Raw genomic sequence first — 21,479 nt, forward strand, 5'->3', positions numbered from 1 at the left:
GCATAAAGGCGTATGTGAGGGTTAAGTCAGACTGAGATTTCATAAAATCTGTAAAAATGACTATTTCTGGTGGTCCAAGGGGAAAAGTCATGGAGCAGGATTGTCCCTCTGGGAAACATGATTGTATGTATCAAACTCTGCGACACTTCATCCAATAGTTGTTGGGACATTTCAGTCTGTACCAAAGTACTGAGCTGAACAACTGACTTTGCCGCCCACTAAAACATAGAGATATCTGTGTGCGTTTTGAGACAAGCTAACTGAACGAAGCCAGTAGAGGAGTTAACATTTTACCCACCTATTATGACACTTCCCTGAAACCTGAACCAAACCAATCAGATCCCATTTTGCTAATAAAGATTTTATTTAAATAATTTAAACTTGTCAAATGCAAGAATGCCCTTAACCTGCATTAGTTAGTAGATATTATTAAAATAATCAGCTATCCCCATTTTTTACTTTTCATAATTATGATCTAATATCAATATTTATTAACTTTATTTGGAGTTTTGTTTCCTTAAGTGCTTTCATATTATTTATTTGATCAAGAAAACATGAATGTGCCTTGTTTGTTTGTTACCTCAGGTCATTCCCTCATTTAGGAACCTTCACTATTAGACTGTACTTATGCTTCAAACCAGTGGGTTGCCAATAGTATTTCATTCAGCTTTTTTGAGGTTAATTAATTCCTGCATAACATTATAACTACATAAAATGGCATTAAGCAAGAATAACAGACAGATATGGACAGACATGTAAATAGAAACCAACAAAGACAAATGAGGAATATACTTGTTAAGAAATCAGAGAATGCAGGTATGTGGACATAAAAAACTAGTCTTTATTTGAAATGATTTTCCTGCTCATTGGCACAGGCCGCAGGCCAAGAATCAACACCTGGAACTCAACTCTCTCATTCTGCCAGTGTTTGACAGAGTAGCAGCAAGCTAGCCATACAGTTATTCACACATTGCATACATATTTAAAACCAAATGGACACAGGACATCATTCAAATCCTTTCCTATATACTCTATTATATACACCAAAAGTCCCTGCTGAAAGTTAGTGTTTCCGTGCCTTGTCCCTTTTCTTCTTTTCTTCGTATTCTAGGATCTTTTTGTGGAATATTCCTGCAGGACAGAGGACAAAAGCATGAATAAGTGCACTGGAAAGTGTTCAACAGCAGATCATTTTACAAGTTGTTCTTATCAGCTGGCTGTGATATGGCTTAAAGAAAAATGTAATATTGCATAGGAAAGTAACTTGAATGCACATAATTGAAAGTAACTCTATAGATGAACGGTGAGACACTTAAGATAAAATACGCTATGTTAACTAAGTGTCAAAAAAGAGTAAAAAGTTAAGTAAAAGTAAAAAAAAAGAACTAGGTTGAATTAAAGAAGTGGTGTGTGAGTGAAAAGGTGAAGTGAGTCTTTTTCAGACCACTGTTTTCCTCCTAAGGGGGTCGGACATGTCCCTTGGGACAGTCACACTGTGGTCATCCCTTTTGGAGAAGAAGTGAATTTGCATTGTTTAATTGTGTCACCTAATGTCTAAACTTTAGACTCTAAAGGGTGAGGTCGCATTCTATCTCCACCATGAACCAATTAACATTCACTGTGTATAAAATCAAACAATAAAGCAATATACGGCAGAAGGGGAATTAAGACAAATGTGTGTTGTAGGAAATCATTGATGGAACGATATACAACAACATTAGAAGTAATTTTGATAACAGTATTATGAACTATTATAACATTAATAAATATTACTAACATTCATAAATGCATGCGGCTATATGGCAAGGGAAATAAAACATAACATTCCTAGCTTCAGTGTGTTTATTTGGTAAATGTATAGATGTATGTTAGAATATCTCAGTCTTCTAAATTCTCAAATTAGTTTTCATTAAATATGAATGGCGTAGGAATTTTAATCAATTTACCTGAAATCAATTAGAAATCAACATTAATCAAATCACATCATTGCACTTTTTATGTTGACCTAACTTGTAACTTACATGTGATAACCGACTGTTAAATATTGTCGCCCATGTTTAGGTGTGGAGAGTGACAGTGTGTGCAGGTCAAAAGAGAAATGCTGTTTTGTAACAATGTGAGGCAGCTGGATTTAACACAAGCCAGAATCCATCTTTCCAGACTCAAGGCTGCGGTTCTTTCTCTCATATGAGAACTTGTCTGAAACCCTTTAGTCTGTGTACCTGTTACATGGATTCTGAAAGATCTGAGACGTCCGTGCATGTGCATGGGCGACCCAAAAACTGCCATAGATTTTGTTGCATAATTATTGATTATATTGCACTCTTTGCTCTTTGAGCTGCAGTCTGAATGTGATGTCAGTTCACTGAAGTCTTCTTCTCACATAGATATCAAACTGCAGTCCCACAAGGAATCTGGATGTCTGGTCTGTCTCATACTCACTGTGAAGTTCCCCGTATGGGATCAATAAAGTTTGGTTTGATGGAAAATGGTTTGTATTTATATAGCACTTTTAGTCTTGATGTTTAGTCTTGATGACCACTCAAAGTGCTTTACAGTACAGTTTTGCCATTCACCCATTCATGCAGTGCATCTATTGGCAGCACTTTTTTCTATGAGAGGCCATTTCGGCATGCAGATGGGGAAGGCTGGGATCTAACCATCGACCTACAGGTTGGATAAAGACCGATCTACCCCTCAGCCACAGGCTTATCTTCAACTCATTTGTGTGTGATGTATTCACAGTCCTCACCTTGCTGCGGCCCAGGCTGCTGCTCTACCTCCTGGATAAACAGGTCAAACATCTGTGTCTGGATGAACTTCTTGACAAAGTGTCGAGTGGTCTTGGACTCAATGGCCTTGTAGAAGCTTCTCTTTTCAAACACTCCCTGCGCCCCGCGACTGTATTTCACATATGAGGAGTAATGGCCGACTGTTTTCACAAAGAAATGCAGGAAGGCTTCCGACACCACTCTGTTCAACTCCTCAGCTGCTGAGAGAAAGAACAGAAAACTTTTGTGATGTTGGAGCTATGTTTCTCTTCGTCACTGTCTAGTTTTTGTGTTTACTCACTTGATGCTTCTTGTCTTTTACTTAGTGCCTCTAGTATTTCTGTTTGGAGCTTTGGGGGCAGAATAGAGGCTTCATCCCCAGTCTGGTAAAGGTAAAAATATCAAAATTTGCATACAGTTATGTTCACAGGTTATATTGTTTCCCCATGAGGCACCTACGCACAGCATTTCATTTAATGGTAATTACAACATCTACTGATTTACCTTTTTTCTTGGAAAACAGAGCTAGTAGAAAGCTAATTGTTTTTGGATTTTCCAAATCTATCCATTGTTCCTCGTTTGCATTGTAAATTATTGAAACATTTGAACTAAACTGTAAAACTCCAGGTTGAAGAGGTTGAAGCCTCTCTCCTTTGGAGGGTAATTTAATAGTTTCCGCTTTAATCTGGGAGCTTTGTTACACCAGATAAATTAGGAAAGGAGTGAATTCATTTGTTTAAATAAAGGGTTTGGTAATGCAATAAATAGCAGGAATAAACCTTTTAAATTAATCCTTAAAATCACATTTTTTCAGCAATTGGTTACATTTCCAATGCAAACAAGGAACATGATAAAGGGCCACCTTGAGCTGTAGCTCTAGTTTAGGTGAGGGTTCTGAAAGCACTCCACTTGTGGCCTGAGTGACTTATAGATCACTTTCACGATAAATTTCACTGGGAAGTCAAAAACCTCAGGTGCTTTATAAAAATATAACCATTTAGTTAATTCGAAAGCCTTTTCTGCATCAACTTCCATCAGTGTAATTAACACAAATTTGAACTTGGACAAAGTTATTGTTTCCTTCCAAAATTATAACCAATTTTCAACGAAAAGATTCACTACAGTTTAGTTAACAAAGCACTCACCGAAAAAATGAAGGTCTTCTTTTTATCCTCAGACAAGTCGACCATCAGCTGTGTCACAGAAGAAGAAAGGGACAGAATGAGGGCGTCCCTCTTGACTTCACAAGTAATCCTACTACTGCCTTTGTACAGCTTAAGTAATGTTTACTCACATCACCCTGGTCGTCGACCTGGTCCAGCAGGCGCTTCTGGACTCCAAGCAGATAGGGGGTGGGTGCCATCACTACATCAATCAGGATCTTTGGAACAATGGAGATCAAGGTGTGCTGCCAGGTGAAGGGGTAAAGGAGGGCTGCTACTGCATGAATGACTTGGGATAATGTGCTGTAGAGAGATGAGAGTCAACATCAGAGCTGATTATGAGCAAATAGACTGAATTTGATGAACCAATCTGATTGATAATCAAAATTTCAATATTACCTAAAGTTTCAGCTGCAGAGTTTAGGCTTTTTATGAGGTGCATAGGTTTTATATCAAAATCAAAATTCAAACAACTGAATTTTCTGCAGACCAATAAATTGGGAGTCTCTGATTCCACTTCCAAGAATTTGGGGAACTTTCTTAGATGATTTACTTCGATGGTACCAATACTGATTCGATTCATAAAAAGGTTTTCTTAAAGGTTCAGTGTATAGGATTTAGTGACATCTAGTGGTGAAGGTTCATGTTGCAGCTGAATACCCCTCACTTCACCCACTCCTTCCAAAATGAAAGATAAACTTGGGTAACCTTCAATTGTCATAAACACTCAAAAGGTGCTTAGTTTGTCCAGTCTGGGCTACTGTAACAAAACTGGCCACCTCCGTAGCGGGGACCCGCTCTTGAGATAAAGTAATTAAATACAAAGGGTCTTTTCTAGGGTAAAGAAAACAACTATTTGTACAGTTTAGGTGATTATACTTATATATCAATAGGATTATTTTATATACAATTTCAGCCAAAAGATCCCTTTCACCTAAATCATACGCACTGGACCTTTAAATACGTTAATGTTAAGGAAACAAAAGGTATCCATGTAGAAAAGCCTTTTCCACACTTCTTTTATTTAGTAGAAGAGTGTCCAGGTAAGTATGCAATACCCCAGATCATCCGCGATGAAAATTATCCTTCTCTCCAGGACAGCGGCCGCGAACACCAGTAACACCTCATCATCTGTCAGGCAGTCGAAAAGTTTGGCAAAGTTGACATGTTCCAGCCATGAATCCAGTGGACGCGTCAGACTGATGATCTGATGGAGAGTGAAACTGTCACAAATATGTCAACAGTGGTAGCAGCAATCTTTCAGACCATTACTGCACCTCGGTCTAAAGTCACTATAGCCTTGAGATAAAGTGACAAATGTAGGTTATTTTCAGTGCTTTTCAGGATTTATTACATCCTCTTTACGTGAATGTACATGATGACAGCAGTAGCATCACTGCCAATCATGAACCAGAGGCATTGTTCAGAAGAACTGGTATTTAAATCTGTCCTGACAGGTCTGACCACAAGTGGTCAGTGTTCAGTACGTGTTCATGTCTGGCATTAATATACATTCTGAATATGTCTCCTGTGACCACTTGTGATGACATTTCATAATAGATTTTACAAATGTGTTCCGCCCAATGAAAGTTGGCTACAGGAGTTTAATTGCAATGGCCACTGTCAGATATATAAAATAAATAAAGGAGACTGTATGGATCAGGATTAAAGAACCTTACTGGGCCCCTGGATGTTAGGGACACACACCCAGGTCTGATCAGCCTCTGGTGGGCCTGCCTCAGCAAAGGGAGTCTTTTGATTAAAAAGAGGAAATGCCCAATGATGCTCAGCTGATGATACTCCTGGTGATCGCTAACATCTGCTAGTGGTTGGTAACTTAACACTAAACTAATGCGGAAGACCTTCAAGTATTCCGGAGCAAATCTGGTGTGTTCACTCCGGTAATTAGCACTGACCACTTATGATCAATTCACTCAGGACGAATGCTAGCAGGTGTGAAGTAGTCAGAGTCTTTACGTCGTCAGGGAACCATTTATCTGTCCCTCTTTGAGTCTGAGAGCTGGTCACAGTAGAACTGCACTGCAGCAACAATGGCAACAGTGAATACTTGAGATGACTGAGAGATGCTGAGACATGGTATGTGGCCTGATGTGAGAAGTGTTAGGTTTCTGCTGTGAGCTACAGGTTGGGTAATGCAGGACAGGTTCAGACACAACCTTACACTGACACACCCACCGAGAGGATCTCATGTGACACTGGATTTCACTGTGTGTGGGGGTTTGTGGGCGTGTTTTTATCCTCTACATTTACAACCTTCAAAGACATAGAAGCCAATCAGTGACAACACAACAGCCTCTGTACTCATGATTATCAGAGCAAGGGACTGTCTCTCTATCCACACAGCTTTTTGGAACCTGTCTTGAGAACTTTCTGTCTATCCACTGGCTCAATGTTTTCCTCTTGTGTCACTGAATGTAGTCATACTACTTTAATGCAGCTTGGCTGAAGTCCCAGTCAGCCAGCAAGAAACCACTTGCACTCCTCACCGAAGCCTACTGGAAATCTCTGATATATATATGTTTACTGTCTTTTCACCGTCCATAGAACTTACAGTTGATTCAGTCAATAGGCGGTGAAATTATAAGGATTTGTGCGATTCTCTGCAACCTGACTTGTAACCAGGGATGGGAAGTATTTATGATACGTGTATTAAAAAAAATTATTCATATATTTATCAAAACACTTAAGTGTTTTGTATTTTTGTAGTTTAAAGTATTTTTTGTGAGAGGTCTGCGTAATGACTCATAAAAAATGAAAATTGGTGTCTACTCAGTAATTTGCCCAGGCTTAACAGTTCCTGTTAGGTGTTGTTGTAGTATCCTAGGCGAAATCAAATTTACGGTGTGTTCTAGCTATTTAACCCAAGCAAGGATACACGTCTACGTTTAGGCTACGGCGTAGCATGGACGCAGAACTATGAATTGGGCTTAATATGTTACGTCCTGCCTGCAGCACCAACCCTCACATGAGCACTCCGCAGATTTCTGTTGTCAAAACTTATCAACGGAAAATGTGAAGGCAGTAAGGTAAAGGCAAACTCCAGAGAAAGTCGGACTCAAATTCTGTGCACATCCTCCAGAGATCATGTCTGAAAACGGCTTTAGTTTGTCAATAAAAAGGTATTGACTTTTTAATTAACATTTGGCTAACGAAAACTACAGACAAACGACTATGTGGATCTGCATAGTCTACTGTGTCAATAAAGAAAAAACACTATTGATACATGTATCGTTAAACTTTATGTGGACTGTTGTGAGCAGAGGGAGGGGTTTAGGTCTGACCTCAGTGCCCGACTCAGGAATGAAGCTCTTAATCTCCACAGTGTTTCCCGGAGCTGGGAATGGGGCCTCCCGCAGCTTCTGCATGAATGGATAGATCATAGCCATGGAGATCTGCCGCCGCTTCTCCACCTCATCAAATATCTGGACACAGACAGGAGAAAACACAGTAATTGGGCAATAATAATATATCTCCACTTACTAATTGGACCAAATGAAACAAGAACATAGAGGATCTAACTTAATTTGACTTTAAGTTATTGAATAGAAGGCAGTGTTAAATTCAGCAAATTTATTTCAACACCAGCTTCCGGATTTAATGAAGTGTTACACAATAACAAACAAGTAACAGGAAGTGGATGATAAAGATATTTCTAAGTTTCATTCCCATTCTGAAAGGGTTCACGTTTGACCACTGTTTTAAAGATAAAGAGCTGTAGCACCAAACAGGACATGTTTTATTGTGAAGTCTGACCTTTAAACACAGTGGAAACTTCAAAATCAAGCAGAACTTTAGTACTACAATACTGAGACCGTAGACAAAGACAACAGGTTAACATTTTGGAAAAATATAGTGCTTTGGTAAAAGTTTTCAGCACTTATGTGATTCTTAGATTCTGACACATCATGTGTCTGACTGACATTCGACCCAGAATTATTCTGCAGCTCGACGATGAACCCTAACACTAAAGAGACATGGAGAACAAGGAGTCAAACAGCAGATGGTGTGGTCCCCCCAGGGACCTGATCTCAGCATCATCGAGTCAGTGTGTGATCAAATGAAGACACAAACACTGAGGCCCCGTACACACCTGGCATTAACATCTGGCCTCACATGCGTCTCATGATCAGATCTCACTTCCCCCCTCTATACAAAGAAACACGTACAGCCTTTCTGTTCATGAAGATCAAGTTCTGTTGTTTTTACCCAGTCTGAGTACATGAGAGGGTCCGATGTCACTCTGTTTGTGTGTGTGTCGGCACGAGCGAGCAAAAGAGAGATAGAGAGACGAGTTAGGAGAGTCTGAATGAATCTTGTGTGAAGAACGATTTGACCAATTTAAGGAATTTATCGATCATTATGTGATGATAAGTGTTGATATTGTGGCGGATGTTACAAAATAATCAACGAGAAGAGGATAACTACGTTTGATTTATAGTATTATACTATATATATAGTGACACTGCAGCGGGTCAGAGGACGTCAACTGAGGTCCTCCACATGTTTCCACTGCTGAAAGAATGTGGAAACATGTGGCCCAGATCACCTCCCATTGTGATCAGATCCCTGTCTGATTTGAGTGCATTCCCACCAGTATTTATAGCTGTCCACTTGAGATCAGATCACAAAAACCACATGTTCATACCAGTTGTGACAGACTGAATCCACTAAATAACTGGGGAAACTCCTGCAGACAACCTTACTCACTGTGCAGGTGAACAGAGAACTGCTGCTGCTTTAAAGGCAGAGTGGTCACAGAAAATATAAAAAAAGGTTATTTGTGTTTACTGGAGTTATTTGCTGTATTAATATTATTATTTAAAAAAAATATTTCTTTTTTTTTAATTATTATTTTAGACAGCATCTTCATCTTACTTTTATGGCCCTAAACATTTGCTTAAAGTTGCTGACTGCTTCTCAAGGAAAAATATTTCCAATTCGAGGAGACAGAGAGATTTAAGTGAGCACGACACACGTCAATATGGAGCACTTGATGTGGTACCACAAGGTGACATTTAAAAATCTCTTGTTTTGTCCAACCAAAATATTCAGTTTAATACCACACGAGAACGATGAGAAATGGAAAATTGTGTGGGTAAGGAGATGGTTCAGTTCAGCACCTCCAGTTAAGCCGCGGGGTGAATAGTGCTGCAGATGGCTGTGAGCTGATTACTTCCCTGTTTAAAGGAGGCAGCATGTGAGAGCTGACACTGACACAGAGAGACACACGCTCTGTAAGTGCAGATCCAAAGAGATTAAAGTGAGAAACAAGAATTTATGAAAAGAATTGTGCCCCAGAACAAATGGGCAGCAAGGTGCGAGGTGGTGTAGTGTTTTTGTGCTGTGTTCTACACATCTGGTGTTTTTTTTTAGAGATTGATATAGATTAGATTGTTATATAAATTTAGTCAACCTGTCAATAACATCTTTGTGTTTGAGACCCTGTTAAAAGGTCAGACTTACAGTTAACTGGGCTGGATTAATACATAGAAAAACACTCACTTATTTCCTCTTTTAGAAATGTTAAAAGTTGAGCTCACCTTGGAGAAGAGGCCGAAACAAGCCAGACTGCTAATGATGCAGTATGCCTCCGGGGGGCGAGCTCCTTTCCCTCCGGGCTTCAGGTTGGTAAGTGGAAATAGAGAATACTTCATGAGCAATACATGAGTTCAAAATTATGACACACAGTGAGACCATTTCTGAAAAGACACTGACCAACAACCTCCTGCAGTATCCATTTCTTCTGCTGCCATCAACCTCAGTCAGAACAAAGGAGAAGGTCTCACTACAGACAGAAGAGGAAAACTCACAACTAGAGCTTTACACGACATTTCACATTGCATGAAAGTTAGGACAAATAATATTTTGCTGAGTACTCTTTGTGAGAGAGAAAAAGTTAAAGAAAAGGCTCAGCAACAAACCGACATCCATGTTCTGCTGTTACCTTGTATTTCCTAAACTTTGAATAGATCCATAATGATAGCATGAGCAAAGGTCTGATCAATTCTATTTGTAAAACAGTGGGAACTGCATTAACTCATCAGGCTATATTTGATTTATTGGCACATGTAGTGCAGCTCTGACATGACTCATGGGATAAAAATCATCACAGACGTGAGCTTCTGAAGACTCCAGAGACGAATCTGGATAGGACAGAGTGGAAATAAGTGCTGTGGATAGATGTTGCCATAAAATCTCTAAAGATCTATTTGGAGCAACTTTTGATGAGACAAACAATTTAGCCATTTGCCGAAATGTTGTGCTGTGGAGCTGTGAAGCAGCCAGTGGGATGGGAAACATTGCACAGGTAGATTCATTAAAAAAAAAACATAGGTCAAAACAGTGAAGATGAAAAGAGGCCTCCGTCCCCTGAGCTGAAAGTCGCTGTGGGTAGATCTTAAACAACCTAAAAATATCTTGGAGCCTAAAGTGATCTGCAGGAAGGTCATTCTTCAGTCAAAAAGAGAAAGACTGCTACAGAAAGTGTTTGCGAAGGGTGATTCTATCCAGACATTTGGCACAATCACTTTTTCTTTTTTTTAGATTTGAGTATGTGAAATAAAAAGAGAGTATTAACATTCAAAGCAGAAAGACTCAGATTGACCTCTTTTCAGTCATGGATCTTTTATGAACTTTAGTGTAGAGTGAAGCAAGAACAGAGGAATTAAGGTTGTCAAAGTGATAAAGGAGCCGACAAACCTGTGGTATTCTGTTAAAGGAGCCCAGTTGATGCCTTCTGGGAAACAAAACAATGTGATTGCCTGTAGCGTCTTCTCTTCTTCCTCCTTCTGGGATCTGGCCATCCCATCCCTCTGTAAACACACAGATGATTATATCAACATATCTTGATTTGGTTTGGCTGCTTCATATTGTTAATTTAACATATCCTCTTGAACAAAGTGTTAAAATTGATAAGCTGGGAATTTAATGTTTTGGGACTGAGCTATGACGGAAGAAGGGGCCGACTACAGTTACATCCACACTACCACATCAATTCTGCTCCAGATACGCCTCTTGTCCACACTACTCTGGAGTTTTAGAGCCACTTAAACAGAGAAGTTTGGAAATGCTGCTGGACCAGTTTCAGTTGCCTTTTCAAACTAAAACGTAATAGTATGGATGTAGCCTATGGCCCCACCTTTTAAACTCTTCTTCCTGCAATCCTCATATCAGAATCTTTTACTTGTTGCTCGGGTTCGTATTTTTGAAACAAACAATTCTATGAGCAGGTTAAGTTTCCACACTGGTCATTATGACCTTGCTACAGCAACAGAACTGGCTCCTGTGCAGTTAATATAGTTAGTTCATTTGTTTTACAAATTTAACATCAACAGCAACAGATTATTTTACTTTGAGCTATTTAATTGTTGTATTTCTTACCACTAACTGTGGATAATATACTACGTTGGACAGACCACACAACCATGCCTTGGATTGTGTATTACTGTGATCTGTCTCACTTAGCAACACATCAGGTGTACTTTCTCAGGCAGATCTCATGTGTCTACCTAGCCTGACGTTGTCATACTCACAATTCTAGTCAGAATGTGAGTCTGATAGCGCTCCATTGGGCTGTGATTATGGGGCGTGTTTCAGCCGATCCAGAAAAAAAAAGCCTCTTGTCTCAATTGGATAGACCTACAACCAATCAGAGCAACGTAGTATGTGACGTATGTTAAGCGACTCATTGTGAGTTATTTACTAATGCCGGGTTCACACCGGACGCTGAAGCGCAGCGCCAAGCCTTAAATAACAGCTGGCTCCCATCCACTCCCATGTTAAACCTTTGTGCGGGTCACACCGGAGGCTGAAGCGCCGCGCTGCGCCAAGGCTGCCTAGCGCCGTGCAGCGATCGTTTCGGCGTCGAGTCTATTTCTTGCGCTTGACGCGAGCGTATCGCACCAGGAAACACATTGAAAAATGATTTTAAACGATATTGATGACATATTTTATATGTTATAAATGATCAAATATGCATCCCATACTTTGAATTCCCCTTCTGTTGTCCTGGAGTTTTAATTTTACCAATGACATTATTAAATGTCCCCCTCTGCCCATCCACTAAAGCCACACAAGCAGTGATAAAGATAAAAAGAGAGAGGGGGGGCTACGTATTCTCCACATAGGCTTGAGTGGAGAATACGTAATTTACCCTCGACACCCGATATTTAACGGAGCAAACAGCGGAGAAGTTCTTCAACATGGATGACATTAAATGAATAATTAAAGTGGAGAAGTACATTGAGTTGTATTATCCTCGGAACAAGTTGTATAAAGACAACACCAAGAAAGACACATGTTGGGATGCTGTTGCTTAATGTTGGAGCAACAAGTAGGTATATACTTTTATAATGCTGGATCAACGGGTGATATTATTAGCGCTGCCCGGCGCTTCACCGTGGCTTCAGCGTCCGTTGTGAACAGCCCGAACAGCCAAGCGCCGGCGCGCTAGGGATTAGCGCGGCGCGGCGCTTTGGCGTCGCCTCCACGTTCTTTGTTCCTCTTTCAAAATGAAAGCGCTGTCGATGTCTTCTAAAACAGACTCAAATGCAGCATCTACACATCTCAGCTCTCCAGCGGCAGGCGTTCAACCGAAGCGCATTTTGATGACGTGGTTGATTACGTTACCGTTGATCATCTGTCCATCATCTTATGAAGCACAATCTGATTGGCCTGATCGGGCATAATTTCTCCCCAACGGAGCGACTCCAGATCGAACTTCCCGACCTCAAATGTTGTGGGCGGGGCTAAATTCGTCTGGCATCCAGGCTAGTGTCTACATGGTGTGACAGTGACAAACTGACCTTGGGAAACTGGTAGGTGATCTGAGGCTCATAGTTGCTTCCATCCTTGTTCTTCTTGAGGCTGACAACCACCAGATACTCAAAGAAGTACTGACCACTCAAGTAACGTTGCTGCCTGGATGTGTTGGGTTCCACTGCTTGGCCGAGTGGCTCTGCAGGCTCCTGGTCTTTCGATCCTTCACAGAGTGTAGAAATACATTGTGAAGGGTTACTGCTGTAGTCCAAACAGAAATGTCCACAGGCCTCTTTCTCAAACTACCCATCTGTCCTGTTGACTGCACTCTACTGCTCTGCTCAGAAACCATCTGTCACCCCCACCTCAACAGCAGTCAGATTCCTTTGAGCCTCTGAATTATAAGGTTATATAGAAATGACTTGTTTATAAATGTATTTTGATAATACCCTTGAATTAAAGCTGAAAGTCTGCATTTCACTTACATCTTGATGTTTCATATTCATTGTGGAGGTGTAAAGTGGAGAAAGTGTGTATCATGAGTTACACTGTTGTCGCTGTGGAGATAACTATCATTGGATTACTCTTCCTGATGATTTTCAGATAAGCGCTACACTTACATTTTTATTTCTGAGCAGATCCATGGGCATTTATTAATGAGCTATGTGACTTTATCTTCAGAAAGTGTAATTCAGACTCTGAATATTTAAATATGTGTATCATGTCAGTGAAGGAGTGCAACTTTTGATCAGCCATCGGGTGCTGGAGGTCAGAGCCTCAATATCACCAATGAGTACTTCTGCAGCTCCAGCTGCTATATTTGTTGATAAGCAGCCAAATCAGTGGTAAAAACGAACGATAGGAGTGTACTGTAAGTGAAAATAAAAATCTTGAGTGTATACGGAGTAAATACAGAACCACTGACTAATAGAAATAACAACAGAAATGAGAAAACAAGTCTGTTACTTGAGTCAGTAAACTAAAACAAAAACTAAAGTGGTACTAAGACACCATGATAATAGGAGTAAGTAATAAGGAATATTGCATGTGATAACATAACTACAAAAAACTGTTTGCAGGTCTTCATGCACTGCAATGCACTTGCATACACTGTCCTTTTTACCTTAGGCAATATACAACAGCAGGTCCTGTTCAGTCTCTGTTCCACCAGTCAGTGTAATGCCTAATAAGACTTTGACCACATGTGCCTGAATCATGTCGCTTCAACAAAATACTCACTATCTTTTTTGCCTCTGCGGAAGGAGGACCACATGGCACTAAACCTCTTGAGGGCCCCTTGTCGTCCACCTTCATCTTCACCTGATGGGATGGGACCTGATGGAGAAACAAAAGCTGCACATCACTGACACTGTCACACAATCACACAACAACATTACCCCCAGCTCCTCTTTTTAACTTGTTGTTAAAACTATATTTTACAGAATAGACAATGCAGAGAAGAAGTTTTGGCATTTTAGATCATTGTTATTCATAAATAAGTTTAGGTTAAGGTTCAACTTAAATATCGAGGCACAATTGTATTTCTTTGCCGCACAATAATATGATATCATGACAGTCCTATTATCAGTTATGAAACCTTATTTTGACAATGCTTGGTAATATGAAAAGAGAGAATTTTATATTGTCAGTCAAAAGGGAAATGTATCATCAAGAAACAGCCTGATTGGACTTCAGCGACTTTTCTTACCGTGGTTTCCAGCGACATCAGAGATGAGGTTCCCTATGGGCTGTTCACCTACACAAGACAGAGGCTTGATGAATATAATGCTACTCAGGAAAAGTCCTGATTCAGTCACAGGGACTTTACAATCACAGCCATTCTGCTGGCATTATGCTACACTTTGGAAAGTATTGTATTGATAAACCTGAGGTAAAAAAATATCTAAACTCAAATCCAGCACCCAGTAGAGCTCATACCTCCAGCCGTGCACTTAAATTCCTTATCAAATCCATCACGTTCATTCGGACAAGGTTCTATAACTTTTGAGGATACATATAAGCAGTTGATGCCATACCGAATCCACATTATCTCGGCTCCACATTAGTGGTAGTTACAGGATTGGAGCATTATTTGTTAGCATACATTGGCTGAAAAGTCCCTACATACTATGAAAGCCCATTTAAATCTGCCCGAATCACATTTTGATTTGGCTCTGCAACAGATTGCATGGATGTCAGTCCCCTAACAGTGCCTATTTTTTTTTTTTTTAATCAAGAGCATGAATTATTCCCTCAGATAAATTGAAGAATGTCAAATAAAACTTCAAATAAATGTTTAAGAAAGTGATTAAAAAAAATCCCTGATCCATCCCTTCCTCTGGATCTAAGCCAAAACTTAATGGCTTCTACCTTGGCTCACGTCCCACCTTTCCAAGGGCATACAAGGCATCTCGGAAATACTGAAAGAATTCCTTTAATTTATTTTTGCAGAAACTTGAGTCAACTTTGGAACTCACAAAAATATACAGATTAGGATGTGAAAAAAAGAAAAAACGCAGCAGAATAAAATACTGCAGAAGACAAAGAAGACAAAATGACTATCAATGAAATGCTGATCAAACTTGATGAAGTAAAGACTGTAAAATGTGAATCTCAAATGAAGAATGTGAGAAACTACTCTGTACCAGTAAATTGTGAGGAAGTTACTATATGATTTAAAAGATTTAACAAAGGAGGAAAACTGAACATTGAATGGATTCAACGTACATTTGGCCTGAGAAAGAACACAATGAAGTGACTGCACGACTTTTATGAATTTGAGAGGTGAGTTTCCTCTTGATTATAAATGCATAAAATAGATGTGCAATATGTATGAGAAACAACGTGACAACAGAAAATATGACCTCAGTAAGTTAATGTTATGGCAAGAAAACTTGTGCATTTGCATTTTTTTGGATCTGAAGCTCTCTCCCTTTTCACAGATGTACATGTGATGGAAATAATCACAAAATACTTACTTAAAAATATATTTCTGTGCTTTCTTATGAAAGAAATTACTGGGAACACTACGCATTATGATCTTTAAATTCAGGTCACAGCCATGAGTTACTTATTAACCTTGATATACGCAGTCAGATAATCAAATAGCCTAAAGCAAACACTTGGGAGTCCATGTGGTCTGAAATACAGACTGAACTTTGAGTCTGAACAACTGAAATAGTTGAAGCTCAACTATGTTAAATCAAAGGTCAACAGTGTGATTGTTTCGCTTGCATTTGTGACTGAAGAAATGAATCTTAGAATGAATGTATAACTGTATTTTAGAGTTGTTCAGACTGCACAGGCTTCCGTGCAGAATCCTGCAGCATGAGCCACTCAAAATTAGCAAATCTCAAGGTAAAATATTCATGTCACATCACTGTAAGTTCTGCAACTGTATTTTCCCTCATGTCAGGAACCAAGACCACAGAAGTTTGATCAAGAAGCTCATAAAAATTGAGGTGAGTGAGTTAAACTTATATATAGCTGGGCTATTTCACTGTGTCAGGTACACATGCTGCTTGATAAACTATTATATATATATGATAGGATAGAGTAAGCAGATACCCAATATTAAAGGAATCACATCAGGTCCAAAACAGCTTATTGATAACTATGGCTACTTTCTGACATGCAGTGAACTCCATTGACATTCCCTAGTAAAAAGTCCCAAAAAGTCTGCCAAAACCCCGGAGGCACTAACCTAGACATTTGCGTTTCTAAATGCTAATCAACAGCCAATACAGAGGCTTGAATGACTTGGCTTATTCCACTAATCCTGCTAACAGACACACCCTGCAGATACACAAAACTGGCCAGCTTTAACCAAGCCATTAGTGGCCGTCATTCATTAATAGCAATATAACAAAAGTCCAATCCCAATAAATATATATCAATATAAGCCATTGTGTAAACACAGTGAAGAGGAATATCACCTTTTATCGTTCTCATAATTTTTTTAATGTTTTGTTGTTTAGAGAATGTGTTATATAGAAAAGTTTTAAAATCCCTTCACCTTCAATCAATGTCAATATAAGTCTTTTTAGATTACATTCTTTAAACTTTAAAGAAAATAATAACATGAAATTTATTGCAATTATAATTAATACTGTATATTAGATTCACAACTTCTGATTTCAAACTTAATCAAAATGTACTCGAGCAGCCATCAATAACATCTCCTTGTTGTATCAACAGCAGCACTCTGTTGAATCACTTGTTTACTGCAGACTCTCAGGAAAGAATTTTTATACTTGTGCTGCATTCAAGTCACATGGGAAAAAACTGTCCATTTATCATCTTTTAGATAGTGAATATACAGCAGTGGTTTAGCATAACTAATACAGAAACAATCTTAAACTGATTATTTTTTCTGTAACAAAATAGAATGGAATAACATAAAAAAAGAAGTGCTATTCAATGTCTTCATCTAAGTGCTTGGGCTAAAGTTAATTTAACAATCGGGGTAGCATTCAAGAGTGGAAGTAGGGGAACTGATTTGACCAAACCCACAAACTCATAGGAGAAATGATACATTATACTGGGGTGTCCAAGCCTCATATTTACCAAATGTGATGAAAGATGGGGAGTCAATATATGTTGCAAAACATTCATAGTGCCGGAAAAGGTTTACTGACACGAAGGGGTGTGGTCTATATCCATCCCTTCAGCCCTCTTGTGTACAAACACACCTCTGCCACCACCGCAGAGTAACTGGATCCGCCAATTTATTTGAATCAGCTTAAAAATTGTATTGTATAATTGTTAAAAGAGTTCTTTCCTAATCCATACTGCATCCTTCATGTTTTAGTCGCAAAATCCTGCTAAAAGACAGACAGTTACTCCATCATCGTAACCTCGTAGTGGTAAAAAAGAGGGGCACTCAGAGTGTCTACCTACACCAAGGCCCAACAGTCCCCTTATAAAACCACATTTAAATTCATTTTTTCCAGCTGTTTTTACGTAATCCTGCTAACTGACAAGTGCAGATGAAAACATAACCACTTTGGCAGAGGTGGCCATAGCTGCTCACTGCTCTGTGTGTCCTTCACCAGATGGGTTAAAAGCAGAGGATACATTTCCCTACCTGCATGAGTGTGCCTGTGCATGTCTGTGCATGTGTTTGGGACAAATAAATGTATCTTAATCTTAATCTTAATCTCAAATGCACTGAAATCCCTCAAATAAAATATTGTATGATGAAAATCCTATTTACATGTTAGAGATGAAAACTGGACAACAAAACCTAGACAAAAACTGAAAGATCAATTGACTGAAATTTGTTAAAACTGATATACACTTTCACCAGAAGATAAAACTAATTTAATATCAGCTGCCATAATGAACAATGGTCACCAGACAGCCCTAGTCCCTGCTGAATCTCTTAAACACTTTGCCCCAGGCTGCCTTCTTTTAGGTTTGTGGTTGTCTGTGCAATGTTTAGTTTGCTGTCAAATAGGTCTCGCATTTATCAACACTTAGACTTTTATATTAATTAAAAAAGCTGAGTGAGCACAAACGTTACATAATAAAGACTGAACTCCAAAACAAAATCCCCATGCACATTATTCTGGTTTCACTTTCGGCCTGATTCACCTCCCTGGTTCCTGAAAACAACCTTTACTTAAGTTAACAATAGAAAATCTCTATTGACAGGACAAGGAGCTTGTACTAGGTCAATAGCAATGGCGTGATAAGGGTGTAAAAACCATCCTGTTGAACAGCTTTATACCCTGGGGCTGCTGAACATGTTACAACACCGAGCTGTCTCGTCTGTAAGCAAAGGAAGGTGTAGCAACTGAGGCTTAAACAAGAACTGAATCCTGTTCATGAGTTGTTTTCAACTTAGGAAACATGAAACTGTTGATTTAAAATAAAAGCTGCCCACTTTGTGTATAGGTTGTAAAGTGTGTGTGACGTTTTATTAACTTTTACATTTCCTTTTCACTAGTGATCCATTTCAGGAATCCCACTGTGAAGCCAGTGCGGAAAGACACAATTAAACCGGGAAAAAAATGTATTTGTCAATGCAGCTGTTGAGGCACAAATACAATCACCCATATTACACATGTGGATCCATTAAAAAGCTAAAAGTTGATATGCTAATATCTGATGCCAAATGTATTAGGTATAAGTTGATTTTAGTTGGGGGAACTAGCTTAAGTACGTGCACTGGTTACAACCACATATCCGGCTTTAGTCATATAGTTATAAGGTTCAACAAAACACCAAAATAACTTGCATGACTTAACTGAAACACACCAAAGTGCAAGTTGTATTTAGTGGAAATAATCTGATGGCTTTAAGAAACAAACCACTGAAGTCAATTATTATTGTTATTATTATTATTTTTAATGATAATAATATTTAATAATAATAATAACAGGCCATCGTATCAAATATAACATCATTACGTCTATAAATATCACTCTTTTCATTTTCATTATAAAAACCAGTCTGACAAACTAATGGAGGTGTAACCAGTGGTGGAGCACATGACACCCGGATATAAGAGTTCACAGACCTGTTGGAGACAGGTTACAGGCTCGCTACTGAACCAGTTAGTCGGTAACATGAGTTTTGGTTCCCAAGTCACGTTGTGCTGTTCGTGCCGGGCTCGCACTGTGAGTATGTGGTTCCTGGAGCAGTCTCCGTACAAAGTTATGGTCAGTACTCACTCCATCTGTTCTGTGCGCCTCCTCTCCTCCTCCTCCTCGTCACCGCTTCACTCATGGCTGCTCCACACACACCTCGGTCCTCTGGGAAGTTTCAGAGTCAGTGACACAGCAGCAGCAGCGGCTCTCATCGTGTCCTCTCCGACTCAAACATTTCATCCTGCTCCGTGTGCTCACTTCCAACCAAAACCCCCAGCCGCACCACCAGCACAACCCGTCTGAGCCCAAGAGCTGCTCTTCGTGCTGCGTTCAGGGGACGAGTGAAAAAAACCGGTGCGATGCGACTTTAGTTCGCTGTAACGAGGAGCCTGGTTTGCTGCCAGTAACACAACAAGCAAGTCAGCCACATTTACTTAACAACAGCTGGACAGCGCCGAGGGTTAACTTAAGTTCATGTAGAGAAACAGAGATCCGCCAGGCGTCCTCCTTCCAGCTGCAGGCAACAAACAAGCTCTAACAAGAACATCTGGAGTAGACTAGCGCAGCTCTTACCTAATAAGAACCTGTTTATGGAGGGTTTTCTGGGCCAAAACTATATATATATTTATATAAATACATAAATAAAAGGATAAATAAACAGGTAGATAGTTATCAAATTAATTGCCTGAATAAATGTGAATTCATAAATGTATTTATATATTTCATATTTATCTTTTTATCAATATATTTCGAATTTTATTTAGACATTTATTTATAAATTTCGAATTTTATCTATTTATTTATTTATACTTTTATTTATCCTTTGCGTAACCTGCTGCACACTACAAAATAAAACTGTCAACATCAGTCATCAAAGGGCAGGGGGCGGGTTAAAGCTTCTGATTGGTTTGTGAACAGTGTTACGGACCCAGCATGCGCAACCTGTCGATTCTGCTCTCTTTGATCAAGCTATGAGTTTGGTTTGCACTGTGAAGCTACAATCCAGCAGATGGAGATGAGGCAGAAAGAAATCATAGGATTCAAAAAATATATTATATGGTCTTTTATAAATGATAATTATTTTATTATTATCTGGGAATATTGTATATATTAACATTCTTATATATTCTCTATACCAGTTGGTGATGATAATTAGGGCTGCAAGATATTAGGAAAATATGCGACATGAGATAATGTTGTTTAATATCGCGATGACGATATGATTTGCCATAAATAAACATAAACAGTCCCTGGCTAAGGTTATTGAGTCCATGACAGCTCCGTGGCCGGGAGAAGGCATTTATTCAGGCATTTAATAATGTAATAATGTGTTTATTTATCCTTTTATTAATTTTTTATTAATTCATTATGTATTGAAATATATAGTTTTGGCTCGGAAAACTGTATTTATATGTCATGATAACCACTCAAAGCACTCTACAGCACAGATTTGCCATTTACCCATTCACACACATATTCACGCAGTGCATCTCTATTTTATCACTCATCACTCATGCACTGCCAGCACAGCCATCAGGGACAATATGGTGCTCAGTAACTTGCCCAAAGACACTTTGGCATTCACACTGGGGGATCTGGGACTGAACTGTCGGACAACGCATATTTCCAGCTTTTCACTACAATACTTAAATTCATATTGTTGCTACAGAACTGCTTGCATCACACGGATAAAAGGAGACCATCGCAGATTTTAAACTGATTCTGCAGATTTCTAAAACACTGGTAAAAGTTTAGCAGAGGCCTATGGGCCATCTAACTTAATGTTTTGGACCTTACACTTATCATAATGGAAACCAATATACACCAATCAGAAACAGCATTTAAACAGTTAAAGTGTTAATGTTGTGGTTGGTCTATGCACGTAAAGTAGTGGTGTGTTCCCTTTGAATGTCCCCTGAAATTGGATTTCAGACTCAGAGACAGACGAACCTCTTCAGCCACGACCTCATAATCCAAGATGGCTGTTCCATGCATTAAAAGTCAAAAAGCAGATACTATTATCACGTTCATTTTATTTGTCCCTCATTAAAGCAGTCATTCACTGAGTGCTGCCCAACATTCACATGTGGACATATTGGTATGCGAGTAGTTTTTGAAATGGGTAATTTTACTTTTACTTAAGTAGATTTTGACTGAAGTATTGTACTTCGCTA

The 21,479-nt window shown here is 39.1% G+C and overlaps 1 protein-coding gene across 4 annotated transcripts in view; it reads right to left on the minus strand.

Moving 5' to 3' along the window:
• Window positions 1–819: 819 nt before the first annotated feature.
• The window catches only part of LOC128441928 (DENN domain-containing protein 2D), a 29,847-nt gene continuing 9,187 nt past the window's right edge, over window positions 820–21,479 (minus strand). The window contains exons 1-14 of one of the 4 annotated variants that reach the window (XM_053424056.1): window positions 19,390–19,846; window positions 14,421–14,468; window positions 13,952–14,047; window positions 12,760–12,935; window positions 10,655–10,767; window positions 9,671–9,740; window positions 9,496–9,573; window positions 7,237–7,377; window positions 4,993–5,141; window positions 4,066–4,237; window positions 3,917–3,964; window positions 3,073–3,154; window positions 2,753–2,992; window positions 820–1,131 (exon numbers count right to left, since the gene is read on the minus strand). In XM_053424056.1, the coding sequence (XP_053280031.1) occupies window positions 1,064–1,131; window positions 2,753–2,992; window positions 3,073–3,154; window positions 3,917–3,964; window positions 4,066–4,237; window positions 4,993–5,141; window positions 7,237–7,377; window positions 9,496–9,573; window positions 9,671–9,740; window positions 10,655–10,767; window positions 12,760–12,935; window positions 13,952–14,047; window positions 14,421–14,468; window positions 19,390–19,444 (1,536 nt within the window). In that variant the 5' untranslated portion in view covers window positions 19,445–19,846 and the 3' untranslated portion in view covers window positions 820–1,063. Of the gene's footprint in view, window positions 1,132–2,752; window positions 3,013–3,072; window positions 3,155–3,916; window positions 3,965–4,065; window positions 4,238–4,992; window positions 5,142–7,236; window positions 7,378–9,495; window positions 9,574–9,670; window positions 9,741–10,654; window positions 10,768–12,759; window positions 12,936–13,951; window positions 14,048–14,420; window positions 14,469–19,389; window positions 19,847–21,479 lie in introns of those variants that run through there. The other 3 variants (XM_053424053.1, XM_053424052.1, XM_053424055.1) reach the window with 3 other exon arrangements.

The sequence above is a fragment of the Pleuronectes platessa genome, chromosome 6 (genome assembly GCF_947347685.1).
Source record: "Pleuronectes platessa chromosome 6, fPlePla1.1, whole genome shotgun sequence".
In the NCBI taxonomy this organism is placed as follows: domain Eukaryota; kingdom Metazoa; phylum Chordata; class Actinopteri; order Pleuronectiformes; family Pleuronectidae; genus Pleuronectes; species Pleuronectes platessa.